The sequence below is a fragment of the Podarcis bocagei genome (assembly GCF_964188305.1).
Source record: "Podarcis bocagei genome assembly, chromosome: 11".
NCBI classification, from domain to species: Eukaryota; Metazoa; Chordata; class Lepidosauria; order Squamata; family Lacertidae; genus Podarcis; species Podarcis bocagei.
The window spans coordinates 41,543,006-41,562,294 of record NC_138136.1 but is presented as its reverse complement, the minus strand read 5'-3'; the positions used below and the strand labels follow the sequence as shown (position 1 = coordinate 41,562,294).

Here is a 19,289-nt window from a genome sequence, read left to right as displayed (position 1 = left end):
TGTCTCCTATCTTGCAGAGGATCCTTGTCATGGATCAACTTTGTAGCCTGCCATAATTTCGTTCTCCAAGGGGAGGGATCATTAGGGTCTTCTGATACTACACTGAGCTTGAGACCAGCACAAGTATTTAGAGTTATAAGCTCCAGCCCATAGCTGAGGAGATACCGTATTTTTCGCCCTATAGGACGCACTTTTTCCCCTCCAAAAATGAAGGGGAAATGTGTGTGCGTCTTATGGGGCGAATGCAGGCTTTCACTGAAGCCTGGAGAGCGAGAGGGGTTGGTGCGCACCGACCCCTCTCGCTCTCCAGGCTTCAGGAGAGCCCTAGCGCCAGCCCCACAAGGTCGGGGGACAGAGGGAGGCGGAACGCTTCTCCCCGCTGCCTGCCCCACCACTCCGGGGACAGCAGGGAGACGCAGCTCATCTCCCCGCTGTCCCCGGACCTGATCTGAAGGCTGGCGGTGGGGAGAAGAGCGTTTCTCCCCGCTGCCTGCCCCACAAGCGCCTGGGGGGGGGAATAATTTTTTTTCTTTATTTCCCCCCCCAAAAAAACTTGATGCGTCCTATGGGCCGGTGCGTCCTATGGGGCGAAATATACGGTACATGGGAGCTTACCCCGACCCCAGCGCATTAAACCTTTAACTATTCAAAACCAGAAAATATTTTAATGGTTCTCCAAGTGACTCTGAGCTTCAGTGCAGCATCAGAAGTCGTCCCAGGCTATCCATACTCTTCTCCATAATTCTGTGCTCTGACAAGAGCAAGCAATGTACTTACGGTAAAGTGCCTCAAATTCTAGTTGGTAGACTTTTGTGTACATATCTGCATATCACACTCAGAGCTGTAGCTCCTTTAGTTAAAAAACCCCCCTGTGTATACTTATTTGGGAGTAACTCCATCAAACCCAGTGGGCTTAATAGGCAGAGGATTGGGGATTGTAATCTGAAGAACACATGGTGAAAACTGAAGCAGCATGTTTTTAATTCCAGATCATTGTTAATATCATTAAATTTGTATACCACCATTCATCTGAAGATCCCAAGGGCAGTTCACAACAGAGAAATATAAAATGCAAAAAGAAAAACAAAGCAATAACACCCCCCCAAAAAAGTTTTAAAAGCCATAGAACATTAATCAGCCAAATGGCTGGTTGAAGAGAAACTTTTTTGCCTGGCACCTGAAGATAGGTAATGAATGTGCCAGGCAGGCAGGCAGGCAGGCTTGTTTATCCAAAACAATTTTGTCTCTGGCTCCACTAATCATTGGCTTTGGCTGGCATGTGACCCCTAAGGGAAAGGGCCCCTGTTTTAAATCATGATTTTTTAAAAATGCAAACCTACACAAAAGAGTTAACATTTTCCCAACTAAGTGTTGTATAATGTTCTATCAACCACATTGCATTTTGCTCTCTTCTAACAGATTACCTGTGATTTTTCTACTGATGCATTGTGCTTATCACACATGGGGCTGATTTCCATCCCCCTCTCGCGTTCTCGATCTCCCTGCCGAAAGAACTCTTCCATTATTCTATCTGTCCACTGGCGATATAGTTGGAGTGGCTTTGTCGGGTTGCTCAAATCTGCACAGTGTACCATATTTTGCAGAACCTAAAGCAGACAGAAAACACATTTCTCTAGAGAAACCTGTGGAGACAGAGCCCTTTTCCCATTTGCACATTTGACGGGCGTGAAAACAGAATCTCAAAAATACACCAAGTGCAAGGTTTATTCTGAACAGCAAAGGGGTGGTGGGCTGTGTGTTTTTCACACTGACATTAATAGCCTTCCAATTATCTCACATCTAAGGCTTCTGCCTGTATTAAAAGCCCAAAAATGTTGTAAGTGCAAGACTGATCCGTTTCAAAGGAGAGTGGCCCCTTAGGCAAACTTAATCAATCTATGAAACTTGGCTGCTTTCAACCATAGGGGAAGATTTCAGCGACTCACAGTGGTCTATGCAAAGCATATTTAGTAGACACAACTAATTTTTTTCGCAGGTAGGAATGACAACCAGTTAAGAAAGCAAGACATGTACGTCTACTGGAATACACACGATGGATGAGAGGTAATCCAGGTTTATATCGCACACAGCAGCATATCTCTCTTACCTGAATCCTGTCTGAATAGTTATCAAGCAGCAGAACTCCAGAGCTAGTCACTTTCTTAGTTTCAACCATCGTTTTCAGGTCAGCCAAAAGATTCATATGCTTAGACATATCTGTTGCAAGCACCTTAGAGGAGAAGACGAAGCAATGGATTACTAAAATTATCTTCAAATTTATTCTAGGAGGACTCCCCTGCCAAGTGCCTAAGGGCCCCTGTCCTGCCACTCACCACCTGACCTAGGGCAGGGCCTGACAGGCTCCACAAAGGACTGCTGCCGGACAGAGAGGGCTCCATTTTTGTTTTTAAATTGCTGTTATTTTTTACCTATGTCACTTTAAACTGTGATATTAATGCTGTATTCTTAGTTTTAGATTTTGATTTATGTGGAAATTGTTTTCCATTTGCTTGTATATTTTTTTGATGTGGTTCATTTACTGTTTATGACTTTTGTAATTATGTAAATCTTGTCATGCCTTGAGCATTGTTTTTAACTGTGGAAAAGCAGCGTACAAATAAAATGATGATGTTGATGATGTGGGGAATTTAATCAGGCATAGTGGCAGCATCTTATACTAAATACCTAGCTATAATCTATACCGACATCAATTCGGAGAGGTTTTGTGGGTGCAGAATAAATGTTTTCTGAGTGTTCCCATGAACAGCAAAACCCAGGGAGAACCACTTTGTGTGGAATAGTTCATAATCACTCATAACTCAGCAGCAGGGTATTTTTTTCAGAACAGGTGGGTAAATTCAAAATGATTATGAGTAAGACTAAACAAGCTACTGAGAATCTGTTCTGTTAAAATAAAGTTTAAAATGCTTTAGGAAAAAGCACCTTGTGTGCAATTTTAGGTTTTAAATCCTACCAGAAAAGTACAAGGAAGTACAAAGATAGATAGGTACATTCAAATGGCAACTCACTATGTCAATGACCATCTTCCTCAATGATTGCCTTTGCTTTTTTGTCAAGTTCTGGAAAATGTCGCAATTTTCTTCCTGCAGTAACTTGAAGCCCACAGCTAAATGATGGTTTTCCAGGACTGATGAATCGTTGTACATCAAGGCAAGTTCAGAGTCTGTAAGACAGTCACAAGGTAGAACGTTAAGAAAGCCTATATCCCTTTCCTACCTGTCCACAAGTTTTCTTTCTGACTTCTCACAGTTGCAAGGTATCCAAAAAGAACAACTTATAATTTACATGGCTGGAACATCACATTGCCTCTCTTGAGCAAGCTCAACAGCTGTTATGTGTAGAATGCCAAAACAACAAAACAAAACCAGAACTGGGTTCAGAAGGCTGCAGGTAACAATATTTGGCAATAGATCTTTCTTCAGCTACAATTGGCTCCACTGTTCTGGAGAACACTATGAACATAATGTTTGAACATAATGCTTGCATTATGCATAGGATGTGTTTGCTGCAAGATCTGATCATGATCATTGATTTCCTCCTGCTCTTGGAATTTTGAAAAACACCTTTCTTCTGAAGGCTTTGCAAAATTTCAGAAGCGAGAGGAAACCATAACAATCATGATCAAATCTTGCAGCAAAGGCTTACTCTGCATTAAAAAGAACTCAGTGAATATCAATACGAATTTTGTCCCCAAAACTCTCCTTTGCGTGTATTATCAGGTCACATTGGGCATAAAGTCCTCCTCCTGCCACTTCTCTCACTGAATATTTGAAGCATGTAGAATTTATGTCTTACTCCTTTAGAATGGTTTCAGGATTTAAACTGCACAGTAATTACCTCCTTGTAAGCAGTTTCTCACTTTCACTGCCTTTTTGTCCCTTCCCCCCCCATGAAGAGCCTATTCTTGTACCAAGTGCACATATATCCTTTCCTTGCATTGGTTTGGAATTCCTGGCTTCCTCCTGCTCACTGCTACCAAAAACTAGGGAGAGACGTCCTATGCTCTCCATATGCAAACCTCTATCTCGGTCTGTACATGATGACGAAATCAAGTGAAGTACACGCACAAACATCTTGGAACATTTGTGGTAAGAAAAACAAAAACCAGTCAACTTGCATTTATTTACAAATCCCCTAACGAGGCACTCAGTTATAGATGTGTTTCATTCCCTCTATTCAGCCTAGATTCTTCTAGATACAAGACCCGTGAAACACACTGCTTGTCATTGGTTGACATTAATTTCTGCTTATTACAGTTTCCATATCCTAAAGCTAGCTGAGCATCAGTCTGTTTTACTGACTGTCGCTTTGTTTAGGGTGCTGTGGTTTGTTTTTGTAAAGTTTGGCTGAAAAATCCCTGCAGCTCAACCGCATGCCGAAGCTCTGGAGCTCCAATTTATTTTCCCGCAGTCTCGCTCTCCTGTACCAAACACGTGAGCCAAGGAATCTTCCCTCTCGCTCTTTTTCTCCCAGAGGCATAACATGACGGAAAGTGGGAGGGAGACTTTGTTTTGCCAATGAACTCTCCATTTATCTCATAGTCACATGTGAAAGGTTTAAGAATCAAAACCAAAAAAAGTTGCACTTTGTAGAACAGTAACCTCCCACAGTAAATGACTAATTCATAAAATCCTCAAGCTTTTAGTGTTCTGCATTTGAAAAAAAATATATTTTCAACGAGGGAAGCAAGAGGGTTTTTTGGAGTCTAATAATTATCCAGTTGTCGTGATGTGGCAAGATGCCTGTAATTCCCAGGAACAGTACGCAAAACAATTTTTGAACACATTAGCATTTTATGAGTGGCATGCACTGCTTTATGACCAAGATCTCTCTGCGTGGCAGGGAATAGCTTACTTGTATATTAGTGGAAAACCATGTTTCTAAAAATTGCATCTGCACTGATGATGTAATCCAGTGTCTCTCACCTACCCACCCTTAAACTTAATGCACTTTATGCACCCCATTCAAGAGTCCATCTGTTTTGGTGGCCCAGTAGGGAAGTCCGTGGCAATGCTTGGGTGAAAAAGTATACTGGGTTAACTTTATAAAAGTCTGGCCATTGGTCCCCTCACTCAGTGTTGTCTATGAGTATGAGACTCTTAATCTCAGATTCCTGCACTGCAGGAGTTGGTCTCTTCCAACTCTAATTCTATGACTGGCAGTGGGTCTCCAGATTGCGGACAGGATCTCTCCCAGCCCTACCTGGAGACGGGGGGAATGAACCATGGACCTTCCACCTGCAAGGCTTGTGCTCCGCAACTGAGCCAGGGCCCTTCCCCAAGGGGTGATCAGTGGGTTGGAGCAAAAAAATATTAGGTTCCTATTATTGAATGAGAGCCAGAGCATTCCCATCCCCACACCAACCAACTTAGCAACATCTGCCCTACAGATTTTCAGCATTGTTTGTGAAGTTGGATCAGGCCTTCATTGAAAGCTGTAAGACCATAAGTCCAGAATCTGAAATTAACAAACTGCACCACTGTGGAGGAAGAGTTAAGGGAGCCAACGTTCCGTCCATTACCCACCTTAGACTGCTGCCTCTGTGGGTTTTAGTAAGCACAGCAGCAGCAAAAAAACAAGGAAGTTTTTAGTGTGTGGTTTGTATTGTGTTTTTGCTTTTTTTTTTATTGGGAGCTGCCCAGAGTGGCTGGGAGAACTCAAGTCAGATGGGTGGCATATAATTAATAGATTACAGTGGTAGCTCGGGTTACATACGCTTCAGGTTACAGACTCCGCTAACCCAGAAATAGTACCTCGGGTTAAGAACTTTGCTTCAGGATGAGAACAGAAATTGTGCAGCAGCGGCGCAGGAGGCCCCATTAGCTAAAGTGGTGCTTCAGGTTAAGAACAGACCTCCAGAACGAATTAAGTTCTTAACCCGAGGTACCACAGTATTATTAATCAACAGAAACAAGAAACAATATGCAATTGATAGTTTGGTAGGGGTCAGTGTGTTATTCGTTTCTGGAGAGGGTATCATCATGTATTTTGTCCGTTTACATTGCATTTTTATGTTGTGAAGCACCCCGTGATCTGCGGTATACAAATTTAATAAATAAGAAGAACTAGGTCACATACATTAATGCTGCAAAAACACAATACACCTACTTCCACATAAACAAGCAGGCATAAGTTGGTGCATGGTGCTCTTAAATACCTGTGGCACTCCTGATCCTGGACAAAATGAGCCACTCTGGCTTGTTATTTTGTACAAACAAAGGCTCTGGGTATGTTTTCTTCAAACAAACCACAAGTGGTAACTGAGGCTTGTTCTTGGCTTACCACTTGTGGTTGGTTTGGGGAAAACCACAAGCCTGGGTTTGGAGGACACAAGAAGCCAAACTATGGTTTGTTTTGCTTGAGGTGGCACGGCCACAGGAGGGGCACCCCCAGGACCTTTCCAGCAGTGGTTCTCAGAGTGCTGTTCATTACCTAAAGCCACAGTTTAAAAAAAAACAACAACAAATAAAATCCTACGGCTTTAATGTAATGCGTGAACTGAGCAAGTTTTACCAGCAATAGACCACACTTACTTGTGTTGATAAGAAACTGGTTTGAAACCCCAGGATGATCTACATCATGTATTGCACTGGCAAAAATAGCAGCCAGAATCTCCAGGTCCGTGAACACCGCCTGAGGGGGAAGGAAAAACAGTAAATGGAGAGAAACACTTTTTGATAAAAGACATGTGGCTGGCAAATGTGTGTGTGCACACACACAAGCGGTGCTGCTGGGATCCTTGCTGGTGGCAGCAGCAGCCAGCAAGTCGTAAAAGCTAGCACAATAGACATCAACTTGCACAACGGGACTTGCCTTTTCTCTTCCCTGCTCTGTAGCCCCCCACGTGCCCTGCCCCCCAAATCTGCTTCAGAAAGTTTGGGGCAGATTTGGGAGGCTGTAGGTGGGAGAGGGGTGACAAAGGAAGAGAAGGCCCCATTGCAAGTTGACGGCTGCTCATGCAATGCTGGATTCACCCATCAGAAAATAAACCAAGGCTGAACTGAAAAGCTGACGCGGAAATACAATTGGGACATTTCACAGCTTCTGTAAAACATGCCTTTTACGCTTCAGTTCAGAGAAAAGCAAACAAAACAGGAACAAAGTCTGTGTCTCTCAAGCTGCCTAGAGAACTTTATGTTATGAGGTAGCATACAAATGGTGGATGCAGATAAATAACAAATAACAGTAGTATTTTTTGCTCCACTGAACTGACTAGAGTATCTTGCAAACAGGTGCTGCAGGATTCCTGCAATAAAGCAAGGGGAAGATTTGATGTCTGTGGATTCCGTGACACAAAGCTTCTGTTTCTGTGAACTTACCTCCAGAGCTGGGGTGGACAACAGCACATGCGTAGACTGTACAACATCTGCAGCATGTATGTTGTTGTGATATGCCACATCTGCATGGTAATGGTCCTCCAGTGTCATCAAGTAAGTTATTAACATGTCTGGTTGAATTTTAAATGTTTTTAATAATTCCCGCTCCTGGAATGAAAGAGAGAAAAGATGGCTGCCTTTACAATACATGCAAAGGATGAAAATGGAAAATGGAAAAGTCTCCTTTTGTTACACATACCTGGAAAATAGTGTACATGATGACAGTCAAAGGTCGGTTCGCAGATAATTCAGCTATTTTAAACACCTGGAGGCCCCATTTGTTTACATCTTCTAGTTCCTAAAATGAAACCGAGCAGAAAACAGAATCTAATACCGGGTTTTTCAACGAGGTTTATGCAAAACCGTAACACTGGATTGCTGTTACCAATCCCAGTCATTCTCAGTGTGTCAGCTACCAGTTTTCTAGACTTAAAACAGGGAGGGAGTATCTTGTTCCAGAGAGAGAAATGGAACGGAATTGTTTAACTAGTACACTGATACCCAGTAATAAGAGGGATCAGTGGGAAAGCCTTCAGAGATGCTATACTCTTATTGCTATTCTCAGTGCTTTTGGATGTTCTGAGCACTATAATGGTCAAAGTGGGGAAAGCTTAAGGAATGCCCAAGACTGATGATCCATCTAGCTCAGGACTGTCAACACTGACTGGCAGCAGCTCTCCAGGGTTTCAGAATCCCATCCCTACCTGGAGGTGATGGGGAATGAACCTGGAGCCATCTGCATGTTACACCCCTTGCTTGCGGCTCTTTTGGTATAAGCATACCAACCAATTTTCTGTTGAAATGCTAAAGATGCAGAAGTCTACCATAAATACTGCAGGTCTCATTTTTCCATTCCTTTTTTAATTTTACTTGTCCACTAATGTAGTTGCAATGAAAACTCTCCTCAAGGAAAATTGCCATGTCTAGAGCGGGCATGCAGTGAAGTGTAAATAAATACTAATGTGGGCAAACTTGTGGATGTGATTTACCGGCCTGCCACATTGCTCCACTATAAGTGAGAAAACCAGCTAGAGAGCAGCATTGGCCTTACCTTGGCCAGAATATCTTCTTGGTCAGTTTTGACTCCAAATTTTGGGATGCTCGAATTGGTTAGGCTGGAACTGTGCATCAGTTTCTTCACTCCACTGATCTGAGACATCGGCAGTTTCTTCTTCTCTTTCTCTTTCTGTGTAGGAGATGGGATTTCCACTTCATGCTGTTTGTCTATGAAAGGAGGGAGGGCGAAAGAAAATTGTTAATCTGTTTGTATATTAGAACTGTCTTGTAAAAGTTCAGCTCTGAACCAAAGTCAGCCTTTCACAAAACATCCCTACAGTAGATTTATGACTCATAGATATAAAACAAAACAGGAACAGCAAAATCAGCCAGTATAGTTGACTTCATAAAAGATGGCTTCAAATCCAAGATTAGCAATGGATTTGCTATGGCTTTAAACAGATCACTTATTCTCATCAGTCTAATTTTACAACAGCCTTGTAAATAAACTTGCAAAAGGTACTAGCCTGCTTACCAGCACGCCAAAAATACTAGCCTGGTAGGGACTGGCATAGACGAGAGGAATAATTCTGTTCTCTCCTAGCAGCTCACTTGGTTTATATGCTGAGCACATAGGAAGGATAGAATGCTCCATCTTTCTTCCATCACTCACTCACATGAAATTCCATGTACTTGACCACATGCAATTTGTTGTTGCCTAATAAGGTAGGGATGCAGGTGGTGCTGTGGGTTAAACCACAGAGCCTAGGATTTGCTGATCAGAAGGTCAGCGGTTCGAATCCCCGCGACGGGGTGAGCTCCCATTGCTCAGTCCCTGCTCCTGCCAACCTAGCAGTTTGAAAGCACGTCAAAGTGCAAGTAGATAAATAGGTACCACTCCGGCGGGAAGGTAAACGGCATTTCCGTGCGCGGCTCTGGTTCACCAGAAGCGGCTTAGTCATGCTGGCCACGTGACCCAGAAGCTGTACGCCGGCTCCCTCGGCCAATAAAGCAAGATGAGCGCCGCAACCCCAGAGTCGGCCACGACTGGACCTAATGGCCAGGGGTCCCTTTACCTTTACCTAATAGGTAAGTGCTTAAATGCAAGGCTGTGTTGCCATCTGTACAACAGGAGGAACAGCAATGGCCACTCAAGAGTTGTGAGAAAAGCAATACTGATTAAAAAGTATTCTGCGTTGGATACAACTACCCAGTTCCATTAGTGGAAGCCAGTGCAAGCACTCCAGCTAGCACAACAGCATTGTAATTAAGCTGTTTCACTAAAATTATCACCTTTGTTTTGAGATTCTCTTCACTGATCTCATCTTTTCCCAACATAAAAACCAGAAATAACAATGTGGGGGTCAAGAGTATTAAAGAGGCGTCTGCATACTGTTTGCTCCACCTAACAACCAACATTAATGCAAAGGGATGCAATATGACCACGGCTACATTTGTGTTTTATTTAGCATGCTTGTTTTCTCTTATCTCTGTCGCTCTCTTTTTCTGTAACCTTTCCAAGCAGACTAGCACTTACTGGAACAGCAGAGAATCTCTGCAAAGAAGTGAAAATGTCACCAACTTTTAGCCTTGGGCATCCATTCCTTCCCCCTGTACTGCTCCTCTCTTGATCACCAATTAAATAAAACACAGAGGAAAGGAAGAGCACTTGACTGGCACAAACCAACAGTAGCTGAAGAGCAGTGACTCGTGTGCCTTGCCTTGATGTTTATGGCTTCAGTCATATGCACAAAGTTTAGGATCATCATGAGGGAGGATCATAAAGCGAACTGTCAGATGAACTCAAGTGAAAGGAAGTGTCTGTCCGGATGATTTTAGATGGGGCATGGAATTCCATGGGTTTTCCTAAGGTTTTGTTCAAAGTGAGCAAGCAGCTAACACTATCCGTGCTGGGCTCTGTTCTGCAGTCCGGAAAATATTTCTCCCTTCCTCTCCCTACATTCCTTAAACACAAAATTCTTCTTTTAAGAAAGGATTACACAATAGTTTAAGGGCTCCTATCACACCCCTTTCCCAAAGGAAGCAAAGCTCATTGCACTGAAAATTAGGAAATGAATGCAATGTGACCCAGAACCGTGAAGTGAGAGAGTCACAGCATTAAGGATAATGCAGCACAAGTCTTTAAGGCTGGGATACAAAATGTGCAGCTCTCAGATATGGTTGTTTTCCAGCTCCCAAATGATATAGGCACGAGATCGTTTGGAATAGATCCGAAACTTCAGTCCTGCTATTTAAACAAGCTGGTCTAACAATGGATCTGTGTTGCTTAACGTAACACAGGATTGAGTCCTGCTTGCAGGATAGTTCAATTTATAGGTCTGTGGTGGACACATTTCCTTAGGGTATGCATCTCCCTCACTGCCACAGAAACACAGGCAGACAGTGAAGTCTTGGGTTCTTCAGTGAGTCATAGTGAGAAAATCCTCCTATGTAGGTCATCTCTGCCGGCAATCTTATTCCAGCTCCCCCCCCCCCGAGTTTCTGAAACTAAACTTATCCCTTCTTTCTCCAGGGGGTCAGTTTGCATTTTTTAGTACAGAAAGTATTGATCTGATGTGTGATCTTTCCTATTCTAATTAATTCAAGAGGGTTCTGGGATCTTTTCTGTGTGAAACAAGTAGAAGGTTCATGGTGTTTGGGTTATTCCTTCAGAGAAGCCGAGTACAGCTGATTTAAACTGGTTCTGTTTTCTCCTTTAGTCAAGGTCAGCCTTTCTCAACCTGTGGTTTCCCAGATGTTGTTGAACTACAACTCCCATCACCCCTAGCTAGAAAGGCCAGAGTTCAGGGATGATGGGAGTTGTAGTCCAACAACATCTGGGGACCCACAGGCTGAGAACCACTGGTCAAGGTCATGCTGACTATAAAAGGCAGGCCAGAAGGAGCCTGGGTTTCCCTTTCCCTTTCTATCTCTTTTCCTTCTGGTGTGGTGTTCTGTATATAGAGTTAAGGTTTAGTTTTATTGTAAGTTTAAGTTAAGTCTGCTGCAGCTGGGTTTCTTATGGACAGTGCCAATCCTGAATGTATTGGATTTGTGACCATTATGCTCATTTGCCTTCAGTAGCAGTAAAAGCTCTGCTGGATGAAATATTAATTGCCTCTGGTCTATTTTTTTGGGAATCCTGCAACATGTTTAAGTTTTACTCTGCTAACTATACTGTACTCTGGCTCAATATTCAGTAGAATTTCATGACACAGGGTTCCTTAAATTCAGTTTTAGAGATCGCCTACATTTTTCAAAGGCTTAGAGCCGAGTTTTGTTTTATAAAGGATTTGTTTCGGGTGTATCTAGACTAAATAGGAAAAGGTATTTACTTTTTAAGCCACAGCGAACAGAACCAAGTTCTGGTCTAGCAAATTCGGACACAAAACGGTCTCCCTCTTCACGTTTCCCTAATAATCAACATAATTTTAAGTTGGCCAGCTGTGTCTTGGCAATGGTTTATATAAGCTGCAGGAAAGCACAGCAGGCTGCCCATTGAGTTGAGCGCAAGCCCTTATCTCGAGAGCACAAGAGTGCTGAGCTCTTGCACCAGTGCTCTGCTCAGTCCCACCAATGGCCAGCTGTTTGTGATGCCACAAAAGTGAGTGATGTAGGAAGAGCAGGGCACTGGGCAGGCTTATTAGTCCTCGAGCAACAATGCCTTCTTCTTTTGTTGGCACGAGTGTGAACTAGTATGACACAAGCGTGATCACACGTACCATGTGGGTGGCTTATATATCTCTCCTCCACATATAATAACCTCCTCGTTTTCCCCCAAGCCGCTTCTCAGGGGTGGGCAATTCTATGGAACAGTATGAGATATAATGCAGAGGGTGGGGAGATTTGTTTTGCTTAGCGGGACTGTAAGCAATTCTGTTCGTTCAAAGCTACCACTGGACACAACCCAAAGACTGAAGGGGGTATATCAATTTATGCTTCTTTACCAAACCACAGAATGCAAGTAATACTTTAGAGAAAAACCATGACTGTGCCAGAAGATTTAGGCTGAAATCCCAAGAAGCAAGACAGTGGGGGGTGGGGGCAGAATTGTGCACACAGAGTTTTGTTCGATGCTGCAACTTCCCTCTGCTAAAATGGTAAGCCATTTTAAAAACTGAACAGCGGTGGGAACTGCAGCAGTATCAACATCAGCTGAAGGTATAAAGCACTATCAGAATTGGTCAGTTGGACCATGCTTACTCAGAAGTCCTACTTACTGTTCAATGGGATTTACACCATGGTAAGAGAGTTTAGGCTTGCAGCTGCCGTGTTTAATTTGTCTTTAGATAGATGCTTAGATAGATAGATAGATAGATAGGGAGTATTTAGCAAACGGGACTATATTAAACAAGTAGCACCTGCAAGAAAATGTTGCAGGGTTTCCCTCCAGGATATTCCATTCCATTTCCAACTTAAAACAGCCAGTCAGGATTCAGAGGCCAATGTGTACACTCAGTCCTCACTGGGGCTTTGTGGGAAGGGGATGGAGACGTCTGAATATTTCTGTACTTCTGCAAACCTTGGGGTACCCAAGATTGCTGTTGTGTGTGAGAGTGCCATGATTAGCAATGATGCTTTTGAATAGATAAGCAATGATGCTTTTGAACACAGATTGTCAAATAATACGTCACAATACTCTATTCTAGCGTGAAAGGGAACAGTATTTGAGAACTCTGTCCAATTGAACTTTGTGAACACAACAGGGACATATTCAATGTAAAGGAAAGAGTGTGTGGAAAAATAAAACAGGGCACTGAATTTTATTTAACCAATAGTGACTTATATGCATACGTTTGAAAAATACTGCAGTTAAACCAACAGCACAGGATATGAATTTTCATAAACTTTCCATCTGGATGTTACTGGTGGAGAGGAAGGAAAAGCACAAGGAACAGCACAAAGAGTACTAGTGTCCATAATCGTAAGCTTACCTAAAAAGGTGTTGGATATATATTCAGAGACCTGATTGCCCGATCGGCTCATTTCAGATAAGTGGGTTAGCTCCCGGTTGAGCATCCTTTTAAACTGCAAAGAAAAGCAAAAACAGGACACGTCAAAAGGCAAGAATTGAAGTCTTTGCAATGAGAAAATTCAGTGTTCTTTTAATATTAGGCATATTCAAACATTTAATTCAGCAAACCAGCTTACTTCAATGGGCATAATGCAGAGTCAAGTGGTATTTCCAGGAGAAATACATTATTCTACTTAATGTTATATAAACAGATGCTGAAAACAAACTGTGGGAACAATGGCAGACAGATCAAATAACGCTGCAAATGTACTAGATTTTAATTTTGGGGGGAGGGGGATTACTGCCATTCAAATATTTATACACACCCACACCCACTTTTGTCCTACAGAAGAAAGAAAACAATATTCTTGGCTTCTCATATTCCTAGGCCATATTTTTGTATTTTGATATGAAGGGCACTTTTCAAAAAGCCATCACATAAATTGAAAAATGTCAACCCTGCACGATTTCAAGTATCCTTGTTGGAAAGAGTATGAAAAAGATCAAAAGCTCTCATCCGCTCACTAAAAAAGCTAAGCACCGTCCCCCCCCCCCAATGCTATGGAAACTGGAGCACTCTTCATTTTTTGTTTGTGGATATAGCTTTCTCACAAAGAACAGAGCACCTCTGGCATTTTAAAAACAAGATCATGAAACTGGAGATACAGCAGCCCACTCCAAGTATCAACTGACAAAGCCCTCCAACTGATACTCCTGTGATGTTCTGCCTACCACGCTCATATGCAATATTTAATTATTATTATCCTGAGCTGCAAAACTTTATTTTGTGCTTTGGTAACAGGTTTGCAATCACATGTTTGTGTAATTTTGAAGACTACAGTATTTGGGAGCTAGGTTGATATAGCAGCTTGTGCTGCAACAGCTACCCTTACTGCAAGGGAGAAAATCCATTTCTGCAACCCCCTAGCTCAGCTTTCCCCAGGCTGAAGTTCTCCAGCAGCACAGTGCACTGGAATAAAGAGTTCCAAGCCTCCAGAATCTTAATATAGGCACAAGGGTCCAGGGAGAGCTGACATGATTCATGCTCCAAGGAAGTTCCCTTTGGCAGTCCCTTCGGACTTGAAATGGCATTAATGTTAGCTGCTGGTTAGATGATGCGGAGAGGGCGCAATGAGGCCAACTCCTAGCAACTTAAAGAAGGGCACAGGAATCCGTGGGTCCAATCCTATGATCTGGGGGGCATGAACAGAAGAAGAGAGAAAGACTAGGGCAGGGGATGGGGAGAAAAATTCCGTATTGTGGTTTCTAGGTGGACAAACATGTTTGCTAGGCCGTTAGGGAAATGGACGCTGGCTTGGACAGCTCAGTCGGTAGAGAATGAACGAGACTCTTAATCTCAGGGGCTGTGGGTTCGAGCCCCACATCTGGCAAAAGATTCCTGCACTGCAGGGGGTTGGACTACATAATCCTTGTGGTCCCAACTCTACGATTCTATGAATTAACAAATCACCAAACATTTCCATAGGCAGCAAAGACAGCCATCACACTTAATAGAAACGGGCCATTGGTGCTTTTCCATTTCCACCTGGCAGCGAGGGGCTGCTCCCCCATGTGACATAAAACAGGATGTGCGCCTTTCCCCTGTTCCTAGGGGTGTTTTCACACATGAGGCTTGGAAACAGCTCGTCAGGTTATGAATGGAAAACCTGCACTGGCCAAAATGCACATTTGCATGGCACAAAATGCACATTTGCATGGCAAATGCACATTTCCACTCCAACTGCCCTCCAACGCTGTCTCCAAGCTTGAGAACATTGAGCACGGTTTCTCAAACTCCTTGTCTACCACTTCTCTCTGATATCCATTTTCCCATACAAACTGCATAACTTGAAAACAAAAGGGGGAAAAAATTATGTGGGGGAAATGAGAGAAAATGGGCCAGGGTCCATGCTTTGAAAGCAGTCCGCGCCCTTCCTTTCTTTTTGCTCAGCCACTCTCATTTGTTCTTTTAAATTTACATGGCTCTGCTTCTTTCATTTGTCATGTTTGCTTTAGCCTGCAAATGAGGAGCATATCTACCTGTTTCCTGGGCAGTGCTTATTTGATACAATATGCATGTCCCTCTTTGAGCAAATGCACAAGGTAGGAGAGGGGTCCCCATCACTGCTTATTTCATGACAGCCAAGAGAACCTTCCCATTTTGGAGTGGAGGCAGGCAGCGGTTTGTTTCAATCCCTGGTGTTTTCCCGAAGGCACATCCATAAAGGACCTCAGAAACGTTCCAGGCAAGGACTGGCACATGCAAATTTCTCTCTGCAACTGGGGAACTATCCCCAGCAGCAGATGGCAACAAGGGGTCTTTAGCTCTGAGCAAGGGCAGACATATGCATGTTACACTACCTTTGATTTCTCATTAAAGGGGGCATTGTGGGATATAAATATGGCTGAGCCAGGCGGGGAAATGATGACACGGGGCCCCGGGGCAAGCATCAGTAGTGGACCTCTCAGGGTGCTGGGCGATGGCGCCTAAGAGCACTGGGAACTGTAGCTGTGAGAGGTAAACTATAGTTCCCAGGATTTTTTAAGAGATAAAATTACTTGTGCTTTAAATGTATGGGGCCTATTCAGCACAATACTGCAATCCTATAGAACCTCTCCTGGAAGTAATCCCTACTGAAACTCAATGATACTATTTCTCAAGCAGGCAAGCGTAGGCTTGTGCTGTAAGGCTACAATCCTTTGCACATTTATCTAAGCCTTGTTGAATTCATCAGGATGTACTTCCAAGTAACTGCTTAACTCCTACCTACTTCAATGGGACTTTGCATCTATAGCAAATTTTAAAAGGGATTCAGTCCCTTTCTCTCCAGATGTAAAATGCATTTCTTGTCAAAACACAATGATGCAAAACTGATCCATTGGAAAATCAACTGCTTACATTTTTTTAATGATTCAGCAAAAAAGCCTGCACAGATAAAAAGATTCCCTCTACCTGCAAGCCAGCAAAACTCATGCACTAAGCTTGGAAAAATAAAGCAGAGAAAAGTGTGTTTGTGTGTATAATCTCTTAAGCAAAAATCACCAACAAAACCAAACACCAGTACAACGGTATATTATTAAACACATATATTAAACTGCCTCATCAATTGAGGTTCTTACTCTGCTTGCTAAGATTTAATTAACAATAGTGCATGCACTTGAAAACTCAGTGCCACAATTAATGTCAGTGTGTATAACTGCAAACTGCATGTGGAGGTGACTGGCCAGAACAAACTTCAGTATCACAATAGGGAGTGTTGAATACCCCCCCTGTTTTTTTGGTGGGGGTGGGGGGATGGGTTGCTTGCAGCTGGCTACCCCCCCCCCCCGCTGGTTCTATCAAATCTGTATATCCACAGAGCTCAGGGCAGCATACTTGCAGATTATCCCATGTTGGGGGCTTGCCCAAGCAGGCGAACTTCCCAAGGCCACCCAGTGACCTTCAAAGAAGAGTAGGGATTATGAGAACCCAAGCTTGCCTAGCAGAGTCTTCTCCAACCTTGTGCCCGCCTTCCTGATAGTTTCTGACACCAAGCCTCATCGGCCTCAGCCAGTGTGGCCAATGGTCAGGGACAATGGGAGTGGTGGTTCACAAGATCTGGAGGGCATCTGGTTGGAGAAAGCTTTCTTAGTCCAAATCCAGCAGCCCGAACCACATAGGCTCTCTGTACTACTTGATATATAGAGCTAACCAACTATCTGTTGTTCGGCATTGAACGCAGAAGCAGCGCATGCACACGACAGGTTGCTGGATGGGGAATTCTACACAGAGCAGCCTTTTGCTGGGAAATCCATGTGCGAAAGCCTGATTTCTTTTGCACACAGAATTCTCCTTGCTGACTTGGGATATTCATCTGTTCTTGACCAAGTGAGAATGGCATCGTTCCTTGGGGGCAAAGTATTGCGAGTACTTGGAAGACAGACACCTCAGGATCCTGAACAAAGTAGAAGGCCCCTCTAACAATATAACATAAACAGAGCACTTGTAATATTCGAAAACAAGTTATCTGGCATATGGGAAAACCAGTTCTTGAAAAGAGAATTGTTCGAAATTCTGGAAACAAAACATATTGGGTTGAGGTGAGTGTGGTCTGCTTTAGAATCAAAGTGCCTGGTGACCTAAATAGCTTATATCCAAGTTGAGCATTCTAAGACATCTTTGTTGGTCCTAAGCCAATACTGCAATTGATTTAACAATATGATGCATTTAACTGAAGCTCACTGATTTTATTTTACTGGACCATTAAAGAACACACTGTATGAATATCAAGGAAAAGAGGATAATGTGGAAGTGTTACATGGGCATATAACTAAGGAACAACCCAGAGAAGATATACATGTCCCTCCACCCTACCCCATGATTTGCTCCGGGAATCTAACACAGCATTTTATGCTGCATGTGATGAATGAATCAGTATACCTGCTAGTGTGAAGAGAGAGAAAAGCCTATTTGGCTTTCTTTTATAGAAGCTTTGTAAATCAAGACTGATTTTCAGCATGTATAAATTGTAAGACAGGTCAACATTCAGGGAAGACCATTTTCCGCCTCATCATTTCAGATGAGATTTAATCAACAGAAGCTGTGTGTCACACACAGGAAACCAGAATATGCTGTTAAAACACATCCTTGGAAACAGAGATCTACGTTGTGATCAGAAAGCATTATGAATGCATGCATTCAGCCATTATTAGTCACACAATCTATTTAACTAAGTTCCCCTTGGTTAATGGAATATGGCACAATAGTTCTAATCTGATATTCGCCAAAAAGCAGACTTCAACTTTATTATAGGCATAATTAGGCAAGACTGAAAAATGAAGGATCTCTTTCCACAGCTACCAGCTAGATATTACAAGCTATTCTAATATACCAATACAGTCTCAGTCTATAATGCAAAGAAAAACAACCACAGCTTTCAAATGATTATTTCCACAATCTTGTTTTTTCATAATTATGCTTTCAAATCAGACAAACATGGTTAAAAAGTAATAAAAAAAAAGACATTCCTACCTTTATGTAGCCCCAAGACACTGAGAGTAAATAGTTTGCTTCGGGCATTTTTGATTTTTTTTAGGGTTACCAATTTAAAACAGAATTTTCCAGTACTCTGCTGTTATTGAGATAACAGGGGAAAGTATGCTGGATTCTTTTAAATGAATTTTGCTTTTCAGTTTGTTAGTTTTGTTGATCTATTGATTCCCTGCTATTAGGTACACAAGAGAACATCTAACTGGCATTCCAGTTGTGAGATCTTCTGGTTATATAAGAGCCATTTGCAAAATTCCAAAGTGCAGTAAAATTCAAGGACTTGGTTGGAAAGACATATTTCACCAGCTGAAGAGAAATCTGAAGAGCGGAAAGAGATCTGCATATTTCCAGAACACCACGACTTAATGAATTATGTATGCCAAGATGCTCAGCTGCTGAAAGAGACTTGTTCTATATCAACAGCCTACCAAATAAGAATCTGCAGGGAAGCTACAACCAGTGTCAAGTAATCCCTCCCATTAATCTCAGATAAGAGCCAATCACGTCCCTGCCGAAATATATAAAAGCAGAAGAGAAAGCCATGACATGTGTGTGCTAGTTTCTGATTGGGCAGCATAGGTGAATCTCTTGGGGAAAGGGTAGTTCTCTTCTTTTGCACTAAATGCCATTTAATAATGGCTTCCCTGCAGCATTACCTCTGTGCAGACATGATTAATTAGCTGAACTTTTGTGTTTGTGTGTGAGTGTGATTGTGTCTCAGTAGCATTTACTAGCTCAGTGAGAGGGGCTCATTGCACCCATTCAACGAGGCAGAAGTGACTGCTCAGCTCAGGCTAAATGTCGTTGGCTTATTAAGCTCACTGCATTTTTTATTTTAAAAGCAGCACATTTT

The 19,289-nt window shown here is 42.6% G+C and overlaps 1 protein-coding gene across 10 annotated transcripts in view; it reads right to left on the bottom strand.

Annotated features, from left to right (window-relative positions):
• PDE4D (phosphodiesterase 4D) overlaps nucleotides 1-19,289 on the bottom strand; it is a 654,687-nt gene that overhangs the window by 5,648 nt on the left and 629,750 nt on the right. For all 10 annotated transcript variants that reach the window (XM_081212798.1, XM_081212802.1, XM_081212800.1 and 7 more), the window contains 8 exons: nucleotides 13,328-13,421; nucleotides 8,449-8,621; nucleotides 7,597-7,695; nucleotides 7,341-7,505; nucleotides 6,555-6,654; nucleotides 3,030-3,184; nucleotides 2,108-2,230; nucleotides 1,425-1,607 (listed from right to left, as the gene is read on the bottom strand). In XM_081212798.1, coding sequence (XP_081068924.1) covers nucleotides 1,425-1,607; nucleotides 2,108-2,230; nucleotides 3,030-3,184; nucleotides 6,555-6,654; nucleotides 7,341-7,505; nucleotides 7,597-7,695; nucleotides 8,449-8,621; nucleotides 13,328-13,421 — 1,092 coding nt within the window. The remainder of the gene's footprint in view (nucleotides 1-1,424; nucleotides 1,608-2,107; nucleotides 2,231-3,029; nucleotides 3,185-6,554; nucleotides 6,655-7,340; nucleotides 7,506-7,596; nucleotides 7,696-8,448; nucleotides 8,622-13,327; nucleotides 13,422-19,289) is intronic.